General features: G+C 38.7%; 1 protein-coding gene across 2 annotated transcripts in view; it reads right to left on the bottom strand.

Annotated features, from left to right (window-relative positions):
* Positions 1-1,856: 1,856 nt before the first annotated feature.
* The window catches only part of GLRA2 (glycine receptor alpha 2), a 128,879-nt gene continuing 117,797 nt past the window's right edge, over positions 1,857-12,938 (bottom strand). For both annotated transcript variants that reach the window (XM_062574500.1, XM_062574492.1), the window contains exon 9: positions 1,857-2,135. In XM_062574500.1, coding sequence (XP_062430484.1) covers positions 1,857-2,135 — 279 coding nt within the window. The remainder of the gene's footprint in view (positions 2,136-12,938) is intronic.

Consider the following 12,938-nt stretch of genomic DNA (forward strand, 5'->3'; position numbering starts at 1 on the left):
CTTTGTATCTTTAAAGTGTGTATTTTGGCCTCTCAAGAAAAGAGCAGTAAATGGGATGCAGGTTAATTTGCCTTTTTTCTGCACTATTTTGTCCGTATTGGGCAAAGTGTTCTGGATGATCAGTAGAGAGAAGCAGTTCTGTCATTTCCCTGGGCACTCACTGTTGTCACTTGAGCTTGCCCTTTAGCTCACAGGAGTTGTGAAGCTATAAGAAAGCCTGGAGAAGCTCAGGATACCCTCTGAGCTGCTTGGAGCCAGGGAGGAGCATGTGTGAAGCTGACAGAGACTCCTCTCCATGCCCCAGTGTGGGCAGCAGGACACAGCATCCCTCCTGTCCCAAGCCTAGATCAAGGCTGACCTGACTTGTGCAGCTCGATATAAGCCATCCAGGTTTGGCTCAGGCCTGGAGGGCTTCTGGAACACGTCATATCCTAGCCACATTTCTGTCATATGCCTGACATAATCCCAAGATCTACAACTTGCCCTTTGCTGCAGAACAGAGAGTAAAATTTGACATGCTAGGCAGATCAGGAAAGGGTTGCTTTTCACCCTCTTTCTGCTGACAGTGTAGTGGATGAGCTAGGTCACGGCACACACAACCCTGCTGCAAATGAAGAAAAAACTGAAAAACCATTAGTAGCACATTTAGCTTTATTGAAATTGAACAAATACCTTTTTTTTTTTAATAAACCCTTTTACAGCAAGTGTAAAATTTTAATGTTTGATTCATTTTATGTTACAGGTTGTCTTCTTCTGTGTAAGCAAAAATACCATCTTTTTTTTTATTATTTTCTATTTTAAAACATGTAGCAAGGATTTGAATAACGCAGATCCGGCACCGAAAGGTAACAGGTTCTGAAAATCACAGTACAGTTTTAAAATTCTTAGGTTAGTTAATGATATTTAAAATGATAGCCACTTTGAGTAAAGATATAAATTAGAGGTCTGTAAACAAGTTGTGTTTACCTATAGAGCTATTGATTGCAGCTACAATGAGAGCAGTAATAGAAACTTAATGCTAAACTGAGCTACACCTTTGAGGAAACAAGTTCTTACTAAGTAGTGTGGTACAGGGTAGCACAATAGGTAAAATACAGTTTGGCACCTCAAGTTGCATGTAAAATCAGCAGAAATAAAATGAATTAAGTGCACTGTCTTTCAACCAAAATAAACCGGGCAGTTTCACTGGTTTTGGAGTGTCAGCTATCAAATAAATCACACAACACACAAGTTCAACCCCAAAATTACAATTCTAATAAAGCAAGATAATATTAAAATGCACACCCACAAGGATAGTAAAGTATAAATCTTTTTTGTTTTCTCTCCTCTGTCAGTAGAAATAATTTACAACCCACAAAAGGACTCCTTGGTGAAACCACTAACTACAGACATGGTCATGGAATGTAGCTCAGTAGACGTGTTTCAAATAGAAAGGCAACATTATCCTGAAAAAGTTTGGTCCTCTTATAACTCACTGTACTGTAGCCACCACAGTCTCTTGGTAGATGTTTTAGGAGGATAGTTTGTTTTCTGATTCTCTTTTGTTTTTAAAGATAATATTTTGGTGTTAAAGTTGAGTAAAATTTGGCCCCATTTACAGATGTGTGATCAATGCTGAATCTGGAAGAACAATACTGCAAGTACATATGGTGAACCCTTATTGACTGGTTTCATGGCATATTGTTTCATGCAATCACTTTTCTTTCTATAACTTTTTTTTTTCCTTTTTTTTTTCTTTTTCTCTTCAGTGTCCTGGGGGAAAAAAGAAACCCTTAGTCCAAATGACAGAAAGACATTTCACTGTTTATTTACATGTGTATCACTTTGGCTAAGAAGTCCTGGCAAACTAGGGTTGCCTATTTCTTGTGAATGTCCTCATGCCTTATAATTTTGTATGTAATCCAATAAAAGATGTTGAAAATGAGAAAGGCGAGTGGGAATGCAGCACGGGATATTGTATCAATCCTTTTTGCACGGTCAACAAACTTCTTTTTGATGGATTCTGAATCCTTTGGTGGTGCCAGAGGTGGGTTGGGTGGAGTAGCCTTGACTGCTGTGCCATCCTTGACTTGGAGACAGTGACCCATTCCATAGCCACTGAAATTGAATCGGCTGTCACGAGCAACTTCATCTTCCTGGAGGATAAAGAAGATAAATAAGAAACAATCACCTGTCTATAGAGCACATCCCGTATTTGAATAGTTGATGTGTACACCTGCAAAACATCTGAGCAATTCAGCTGGTGAGGCTCTGCTACAAAACCTAGACCTCAAAGACGCAATTAAAAGTCCCATAAAATACACTGAAATTAGGTGAATATAAATGTTTGTGAATCTGAGCCTTAACTTCCCTAGCTATGACTAAACCACCAGACCTGTGTACCAGGCTGTATCACAGCCCCTTAGAGAAGACAGCTAGCTGTGCATGCTTCACCTCATCACTCTCATCCTGTTTCCTCTGGGAAGGAAACTTCGTTATGTTGGCTGCAGGGAGTCTGCTCTGGCCAAGCTGACTTGGATAATCAGGGACCCAGGACTCCAGGTAATGCGCACCAACTGCTCTGGCTAACCATGGCCCCTGCACTTCAATGCCTGAGCTATGAAGCAAGGATAGATCCCCTCCCCTCCTCACTCTCAGCCATACTTTGAGGATCAATACCTCAAAGCACAATGAGTACTTAGTAGCAAGAGTTAGGTGCAATATTGAGAATTAATACACCGTCTTGAAAAAATCCATTCTCTCTCTTGTCTGAGGGGGGAAAACTTGGGTTTTTTGGAAAGGTGAGTTACTGAACTTTATCATCATGATAACTCTGATGAAGTGGTTGTGACTGTTTGTCTTGCTAAATTCTCACAGCCATTTTTCCTGTCTGATAGCACAATAATATACAAGTTATAGTTACTGGCAGCCCTCCATAAAGGATTCAAAACCAGCAAACAAGCAACTCTATTCTTTTTCATTCCACCAGGGATGAAGTGCAGGCCCAAAAGCTTGCCCTAGTTAAAGATTCTCTTTTTGTCTGACAAATATTTCATTGTTGACTTTAAACGACCTCTCCTTCTGCTCACAGGGAGCCCTTTCACTCATGGGAAATACTCCCTCGCATCTCCCACTACCCCACAGCCTTCTGATCCTAACAGAATCAGAGACTTCAAGAAAAAAAAAAAAACATTAAAGAAGCAAGATAGTAATTGCTGAACAGTTGCTGAACTCAGGGAGTGGAGGTGGGAAGGGAATAGGATAGTTTACATCAGTTCAGGATTTAAATCACTGTTCTCTTACAGGAGCACCTCTTCCAATAATTTCATTTTTCTCTCTCCTCTAGTGTGACATTGGAATCGGGTATATTACCTGACTTGCTCTCCTTAACTTGGAGCTGACATACAAATGTGAGTAAGTAATAGAGTGACTCAAAGTTACCGAATCAGAAATGGTCACTCTGAGATAACATTGAACGTGTACGAAAGGAAGATAGGCAATAAAGAGTGTTCTTAAGCCTCTGTCACTTCAGCATGAAGACTATTCTGTGGCGTACCCATGAGCAGGTGGATAATTGCACTATTGCAAGGCTGTTTGAGCAATTGTCCAAGTTTTATATCTCTTTTTATATCTTTTTTGTCTCAAAAACTCACCATCATTAAGAGAAAGAAACATGTTGCTTTTTTTTTCAATTTTATTTATTTACAGTTTTCATTCCCTCTGTGAAAAATTTGAAATTCTCCTTGCCCTAGTGATGATAAATATGCAAAGTGTTTTAAAGATGAACCCACTGAGACCTATGTTCTGGACAGTAGACTTCTTTTGTGTGAGTTAACACTGCAAAGTCCTGCAATAATACAAGAAACTGCCTTTCTTGCAGCACTTTCCCTGATACTGAATTTGAAAGATAAAATGCAAAAGCAGAACATGAAAGGTGATTAAAAAGAGCAACAGATTTTCAGCAGCTGTGTTACCATATGTACTTTATTTATTTTTTTAAATTTAATTTCTATTACTTGTGGGGGATCTATGGGAAGAAATAAAATGTACTGAGCTCAACCCAGGACTTGCAGAATCCAGATGTCCATGTCCTGCTGGGTCACAGCTTTGTTGCATAGGGCTGAGCAATTCGTCTTCAATGTTAGAACCTTAATTTTGAGCTTACAGTGTTGTAACTCCAGTGTGAGACCATCTAAGATTAAGGATAGGGGTCTTTTAATCTCATTCTTTCAGGTCTTAAGCATTTAACTTTTAGCTGCAAGGATCCACCAGTTTCCCAACAGGATTTGCAGCCCTTATTTTTCCCAGCAGACAGTTTGGCTGTGCCATTTCTTTTTCAAAAAATTGAGAGGCAAGTGTGCCCAATCCCCATGCTAGCTTTTTTATTTAGGACTTCAGTAGGTATAGAATTACCCAGGACACAAGACGTACAGCATTCATCTAGGATATGAGGAGTATGTGTTCAATTTCCTTCTCTGCCTGAGGAGATCTGAATCTCCTTCTCCCCAGTGAATGTTTGAATCGGTTTGTTAACTGTTTTCAGAGTATAGAGCCGTTTGCTGGTTGCAAAAAACATGCGCTTTTGCAGCAGTTTTTTAAAAAAGTTTACCAGAAAAACTCCTTTTAAAAAGACTGAATAATTAATTAAGAGACTGGCACCGTATTTCTCCTCTGCTGCTTGTTTCTGTCTTTGATATTCTATTCTGACAAAAACTTAGCACTAGAGAGAGCCACCTAAGGACTGCAGCTGCCGTGACTATCTAACCGCCTGTGTATGCAAGCAAGGCCACAATCCGTACAGCCATATGTTTTATAGCAGGAAAATTCTCCAGGAGTCATAGGCCCTGCTGTGTGCTTTAGGGCACTTTATGGTCTGGTGTGCATCTCCCCGCTAAGCGCTGTCAGCACCCACGGTTTCACTGGCAAGACCTGACCCAGGCCGAGCTCTCTGGCCTCCTCATATATCACCTAAAAGACCTCGAGGTTGTGCCCTTCTTTCCTAAAATAAGTCAACGCTGTTGAAAATTCAAAATGAAACACTGCAGAGCTTGAGACTCATGCATCTGTCCTAGGCTAATATCTTTCTTGTGAGACTGCAGAATCCTCTGCACTGCTAAATGAGAGAGAGAGAGGGAGTAGATGCAAGCACTGGAGCTTCATTCTCCACTCTGGTTGTTAGTCAGCTCGCTGTGGTGTGGCCCACACCAATGAGCTTTCTCTAAGACAAATGTGCTCCACTGAGGCTATCATTAAACACTACAGTCATTAGCCACAGGGTAATGCTTGGCCTCAGGAACAAGGGTTTGTCCCGAACGTACTTTATTTTATCAATACAAGCGTTGTCAAAGAGAATCTCTCTAAAGCACCGTAATCACAGTGCAAAACCATAATCTGAAAATTCCAAAATTCTGTTACACATGAAGCGTATTTGGGCAGAGTCATAGAGAAAGAACTCTAAATTTAGACTCTTTGCAACAGAACATTTTGTTTTCTATACATGACAGGGAGAGTAGATCTTAGCACCTTCTCTTAACAAACTGGCTATGTCTTACTTTAACATGGCGGCTTGGCAAACTACTGAGAAAACTATCATCTGGACTACCCTCTGCATGATGGCAGAGTCACATGTCATTCTCAAGGTCATATTTGGTTCATACTATCTCACATACCCTACAGTGAAGACGCATCCAAAGGCAGTCTTTGATCTGTGCTATTCACTACCTTAGTCCCCAATAAAATAGCACAAAACAGTTTTTGTAACATTTCTGTCCTTGGTTTTGTTGGTCTACACATAATACTTGCTTTCATTTTAAAACAGTCAGGACCTCACTTGCTTAAATTATCGGCTACTTACGGCTTTACAGTTTTTAATATAAAAATTGAAGATCAAATAGAAGCCAACAGGCACCAACTAGAGTGTCATATCCAGTAATCGATGAAGTGAATGACTTTAACCTTCTAAAGGGATGTGAAGAGTCTTGCATTATGTATAGCTATAACTCAGTCTAGCCTCGATGAAGATATGGGGAAAAAACATTACAAGTTAGGATGAGAAATGGAAAAGAAATAGCAATGTCAAAATGTTTTACTATTTTCCCCTCAGGTTTTCACACTCTTGAGTATTTTAGAAGAATCATCCTTTGAAATTAAAATTATTATTTCCTGCATTTTGGGAAAATTCTATAGACCTATTTTCAACATCATCTAATTTATAAAATAGTTATATATATTATCTTATGGTGCCATACAGAACATTCTTTGGTGTTGGATTTTCATCAATGAACTAGTGATTTCTTTCTTGATTATTAATTTCTCTTAATAATCAAGGGGTAAATTAAGGGTTTCATACTCTTCTCATGGTATCCTGCTTTTCTTCTTTTCATATTCCATCTTTGTAAAGCTTTTGTTTCTACTCTGTCAGATCTAGAATGTAACTAGTACTGTCAGCTTCATACTACTGCAATCAGGAATAGGAAAAAATCTTTAGGTAATCTAGCCCTTTCCTCCCCTTGCGTGCACAGCTTTCCATGCAATGCATTCTAAAGTGCTCTGTCCAGACCAATTTTTAAATGCTCATTGTCAGCATTGACTCAATTTTAACAACAAGGAAAATGAGAGAGAAGCTGGCTTCAACTACTGTATTTAATTTACTCTCTGATGTGATTTATTCATTTAATTTTGCTACTCTTTTCCCAACATATGGTGGGCAAACGATTTAAAAGACTATCTGGTTTAATTAAATTTCAAGGACATAGGAGATATTAATTTTAGGTATAGATTACAGAACATCAGGGAAATTTTCCTTTTTGGCATTCATAAGCACTAAGTTAGAAAACCACAATAAATTTAGACTTGAATACAAAATGAAATCAATAGGAAGTAGATACCAAAATAGTTTTGGAGACTTTATCCTAAATCATCTTTATGATTTTGAAACATCTCTCATTTCTCAGTGCATTACATAGTTCACAGTATGGTTTCACAAAGGCAGTCATGCCCACATGATTTCAGTTCTCCGGAGTCAGTGAGATTGTGCACGAAGGCAGTTCAGCCAAGGTAGCGTACTTGGATTTTCAAATCGTCTTTGGTTTCCCACAGAAGGCTCTTAAAAAGCTAAATTGTCAGGAGAGGAGAGAGAACGTTGTTTCACAGATTAACTAGTTAAAAGATAGTAATAAAGTTTAGGAGAGGAAGATCAGCTTTATATCTGAGGAAAGCTGTGGAAGGTGATCCTCCAAGGATCTGTAATTGAACAGCAAAGATATTTAAAATTGAGCTGGAAAGAAGCATTTCAGAGCAAGGGCACCTCAGTGAAACAGGTTCCAGAACTGACAAGTCTAAGCCCAGCTTTGCAGAAGGAGCTATAAATGCTGAGTGACCAGGTAACAAAATGGCAGCAGATTAAATCTAGTACTGATGGGTGCAAGCTAAAACACATTGCAAAAGATAACTCTAATTGTACATACACAGTAATGGGCTCAAAATTAGTTCTTTCACGGGAGAGAGTTCTGGGAATCACTGTGTAGATGATTCTGAAAACATTAGCCCACTGTTAAGCAACAGCCAGGCAACTGGGAACAAACAGAAAACATAGTTCTGACACTTAAAGCACTCACAGTGTGCCCAGTTTCTAAATGCAAGGAACACTTCTGGTAACCCAAACTCAGTAAAGACATTAGAAAATTGCATTTAGAAAAAGTACAAAAGGGAGCAGCAAGGATGACCAATGATTTCTTCTGCATGAGAAGAGACAGTAATTGAGATCTCTTCATCAGCTTAGGAAAGCTATGTTTGAATGAGGATATCACAGAAATCACAAAATCCTAGCTAAAATTAATGTTAGACAGAGAAAATGAACAGGTTATGGTTAGATATTTTTTCTGAAGTGCAAGAAATAGGATAAAACCCAGTGACACCACCAGGGAGAATTTATTCTTTTTCTTTTTTTCTTTTTTTTAATGGAATTTATTTTTCATTTAACTGTGTAAATTATTGTGAATTGATGTTTCAGAGGATGAAAATAGCAAAATGGCACAAATTCAGGAAGAATAGGTTCATTTGTGGCTACTGAAAGTGAAAACTTAGTTCAGTTTTTAATAATTTGAGGATCTTTTTATTTTTTTTTTCTCCTCACATGGCCCTGCCTTGAGGCTAAGCCCTGCCAGTGCAGAAAGAGATGACTTTGATACAGCAAACCTATGTGTTCCAGTTCTTTAGTGAGGGGAAAATGTAGAAACAGAGCAAGATCTAGGTGATATTTGGTAAGGAAGAGGTCACTGGCAGATTTCTGTGCTTTGTTCCATTCTGGGGAGCCCTGGAGCTCAGCCTTTCTACAGCAGATGCCATTCCATCTCCTCACTTAGCCCAGGCTTCAGAGGAACGGAAGGTGGTGTAAAGCACTTTCTCATTGCAATTCTGCCCAAACTGCAGCTCATATCAGTCCCAGAATTTGGCCTAGATGCTGCTCTTCCGAGATATTCACTAGGGTGTTTCACCGAAGCCATAAGCAGTCTCTGACTGATTCTACTGAGGGATCCTGCTCAGTCATGATGTACCACTCTGTGTATAACATCTTTACCATCTCTCTTACCAGCAATTTTCCTGCTCAGTGAGGTTTGTTTTTCCCCTCATTTGGACACTCATGCTTTATAAAATCTAAGTAAAAGAAACCTTGTATTATAAATATCATCAACATTTTAATTATGAAAAGAGAATTTGGTCATTGCTCTCTTCAGTAAGGATTTCCAGTGGACACATTTAGGTTTGTTTTCTAGAGTTTTGTTTAATAATACCTCTTATCTCCAATAAACAGCAGAAAAATCTTTGAAGCATAAGTGATTTACTTACTTGTTCTGTAAGAACAGCAAGTGAACTGTTGTTAATACAATAATGAAACAGTAGTTAATGTAGTTTCGCCCTCCTCGACTAGGAACTGAACATTATCCAACTGAAAGAATAACATAATTTAAATGTGTTGTGGTGCAAAAATATCTTCCTGAATTGAAATATCATAAAGTGGAACTGAAATGTATTAAGAATCACTTTAATAATAGAGATTATACAGTCAGTAAGGTGATCAGGTTGTTACAAAAATAATGATTTTCCTGTTCTTTAGTAAAGTAAGAATTCTTCCCTTCAGATTTTGTAAATCCAGTCAATATAAATTTCTTATTCAACCTCATGTTTTATATATAAGATATAATTAATATTCTAATTTTGGGAGAGGGAGAGGGGACCAGAAGAACTGCTGTTTTTCAAAGTATCATAGATGTTATGTTAGAGAATTATAACTCCTAAATAAAGGCAGATTTATTCCTGACACAGCAATATTGTGTCTCAGTTTCCCTCTGTTTTAAATTAAAAAAATACTTTAAAATGTCCAGGTTCAGGGATGTGTGAGTGTCCTTGTATAGGCATCATTTGTTTGGATATTAAGTTCCCTCGGGACAGTGAAGTTTGGAGACTTGACTGCTCTTGGATAGCAGTTCTGCCAGTCTCTTTCTGATGAAAGGAGTGACTGGCTCAGTTTATCAACGGGAGCTGCATATTATCTGTTTTAAATCAGACAAATGCATGTTAGTGACTTTGATTTGAGAGATAATCTGCTTTGACCTGAAAACTAATGGATTCAGGGTGACTCTTTTCTCCTCACCCTGTCTGCGTGTAATTCTGGGTAAACTGCAAGGCTAGTATTTAAACATGTGATTATTCTGACATTTTAACTAGTGTGTGAGATCACAATTACTGGGGGCATCAAAGCACATGAGAGAGAACAGCAGAGCACAGTAGGTATGGAAAAACATAAAAAATTTGGGGCAGAAAGGTAGAGAACAAAGCAGTGCAGAGACAACATGGCTCTGCTTTGAGGAGCGAACTTTGCTACAGCTTGCTTCCATTCTGATTAACTAACCAGCATGAGCCTTGGTGAGCTTAGTGAAGCATCAGCTCATACAATTAAAACAGCTACGACACTTTACCTGTCTACATGCTAAATAAATACAAATAATGCAAAGCAAGACTGTATTTGCTAACATGCTCCAAAACCTAAAATACCTATGGAAACTTACCTAGAATGAGGTAAGTTCTTCCTCCTGCTCTCTGCGAAACAGCTAACTCATTAAAGATTAGTCTGCACTATAAGCAGACCCACACTGTTTGCAGTGTTTAAGCCCTAGCTTCAGACTTCAGCACTCTCTTGCCCTGAGACTTGCTGCCTGCTGCAGGGTCAACACAGCCCCGCAAATCAGGACAAGGACACTGTGCCTTGGGTGTGTGACAGTCTTCTGGGAAACTATCATTGCTTTCTTACAGCATCACATGAGACACCTGAGCTTGCAGGCCCCAGCCACTGATGGAAATATTTGAGCACAAGCTTCCTCAGGATTTTTCCCGGAAGGTTTTCTGGTAGTTTCCCCCAAGCAGTTTTAAATATTTCGGGGGAGATGGTTTTTATCGTGCTTTTTTCCACTGGTCTCTGCCTCCACTGTAATCAACTTAGATTACTTTATTACAACACCCATGTGCCCTGACCTTGGCAGCACAGAGTATCTCATTTGTTGAACAGTCAAAATTAAAGAAAAAAAGAAAGTATATGCATATGCATAGGGCCCAGAATTGACACCTATGATCCGATTTGTGTAGATCACCATCTGGAACAAAGCATTGCTGGTAATTTTTTCAGACTCAGATTTCAATTTCTTCAGCTCTCTCAGACTTTGGGGTGAGCCCACTGATGGTCAAATGGCAACGTGGCCTCTGCCCAGAATCCCAGCCTGGGCAAGACTCTGGAAGGACACATTAAAATCAGTGACATCTGTCCCCATCGCTGAGCACTGACAGTCCCCACTCTGCACATGTTAGGCGCTGAGAACAGCTCCTATGGTGTTAGGAGCTGTGAGCTTCTCTCACAGGGAAGTGGAGAGAAGGGGGTGCCAGGCTCCCTCTGCATCTTCACAGACCTCCACTCACATCTTATGAGGAGGAAAGGTTACCTAACAGCTTTACACCCCTCTTGCCAGGCTTTACAGTAATAACTTGCTTTACAGTAATAACTGGAGAAGCCTGCTAAGTCTCAGCAACGTAAGGAGAATGACCAAATATGCAGTACATCCTGCAAGAATGTATGAGGTACTGACTTCTAAAAGCTCCCCATGCCACTTTCTCTTGGTCAAAGGTAAGGATATCAAGAGATTTTAAGTAAATGCTATAAGATAAATAACACAAAGAAGGGAGAAAGGAAAAGAAAAGGGAAGAGGAAGAGGAAGGGGAAGGGGAAGAGATACACTCTTTTCTCTACTGATGGGTTCTTCCCTCCAGACCATTTACTACAGCAATGAACACCCAGAGGAAGAATATCAGCGCTTCCTCAGACAGATTTAGTGCATTTAATTTATGCAAATACTACACAAAACAAATTAAATATTGCAAATTATCTTTTTTATCTAAAAAAATAGATTTAAAAAATCTAATTATTTGGCAAAATAGGAGTATCTGCATAATCTTAGAGTGTTCACAAGCAAATTTCAAAAGGCTGGGGGGGGGTTGTTATTTTTTTAAGGAGACGAGCCAACAGATAAATCAATGCCTTTTCCAGTTGTCAGTTCTTTATACGAGACTTCCAACAAACAAAGCTTTGGGATTAGTTTTTTTTTCCTTGTCTTCTATTATACAAATTATCCTTTCTGGCTTTGCATACTGTTTAGTTATTGTTGTTAGCCCAAGATCTCAATCTGGATTTCTCTAGCTGTTTTTACATAGCTCTGAAGTGTGATTGGGTTAAACAAAGCATTTGCCAGCTATCTGCACTTCAGACTTGGTTTCTAAATTAAATGGTTGCATCTTGGAAACATCCTGACTCTTTGAATGTAACAGAAATTACTATATATATTCACTTTTGTATTTTCATTTTGATATGCTTCTCTGAAGGATTGTTCTATAAAGTTCTGATATTATTTATTCACAGAAAAATGAACATTTATTATGAGGTAAAAATCAATGGCTCTCAATGATACAGCAACTTAATGGTCTAATCTTTACACAGAATTATATTTTTTTCTGATCTGGTAAGTAATAAATCCACAAATCCTACAAGGTCATTTGAAATATGCATACAACAGAAACGAAATAAAGTTTCACTTAAAATGAGTTTGACGATAGTTTTTTTTCCTGCTATATTATACATACACAAATACATATATTCACACAATCTGTATATACCCACTTACATAGATGTGTATATATACATAAACATACAGACTGTTTTTTCTGTGTGCATCTACTTAGTTTAGTAATCTAATGCATTCGGATTCCCTAAGGGTATCTGTTAATGGGAGATCTGCCTAACTAGAATTTGTATGTTCCTGTTTAAGATTAGGCGCTCTCTCCATGATGTTTATCATACTGCAGCCTCCATTTTGAATACCTTTTCAAAATACTAACATTTCTACTAGCTTGTCGCCTATATGTGGGACTGAAATTCCAAGGAAGAGGGACAGAGCACACCTGAGTAAGGGTTATTAAACCGTCTCAATCTTCTCCATCCATGGAAAGACTCTTTGGTGGAGTTTTGGCACCTATCCAGAAGACCATCTGCCCAGACAGGCTGGTAGCTAAGCAACAGATAATTTGGTGGTAGACTATTATTACTTGGCAAAACTGATTAAAGGATAACCTGAAAAAATAAATTTGATAGTATATGAGAAAAGTCAGTACTGAGATATACAGGCAGATGAAAAGCAGAACCATGGCTAAGGGACTAGAAAATGTATTCTTGGGAGGGGATCTCGGACACTCATCTAAACTCAAACCTTGCTCAAGAATGTTAAGGAAAATGGGGAGAAGAAATGTCCAAATATTTTATCTAGAGAGAAGAACACAATAAAAACACCAAAATAAAGGGTCACTGTGCCAGCAGCCTGCCCAAAACATGTATATTGCATGTTTCATCTTTTATGTGACCT

This window comes from Rhea pennata, chromosome 1, assembly GCF_028389875.1.
Source record: "Rhea pennata isolate bPtePen1 chromosome 1, bPtePen1.pri, whole genome shotgun sequence".
In the NCBI taxonomy this organism is placed as follows: Eukaryota; Metazoa; Chordata; class Aves; order Rheiformes; family Rheidae; genus Rhea; species Rhea pennata.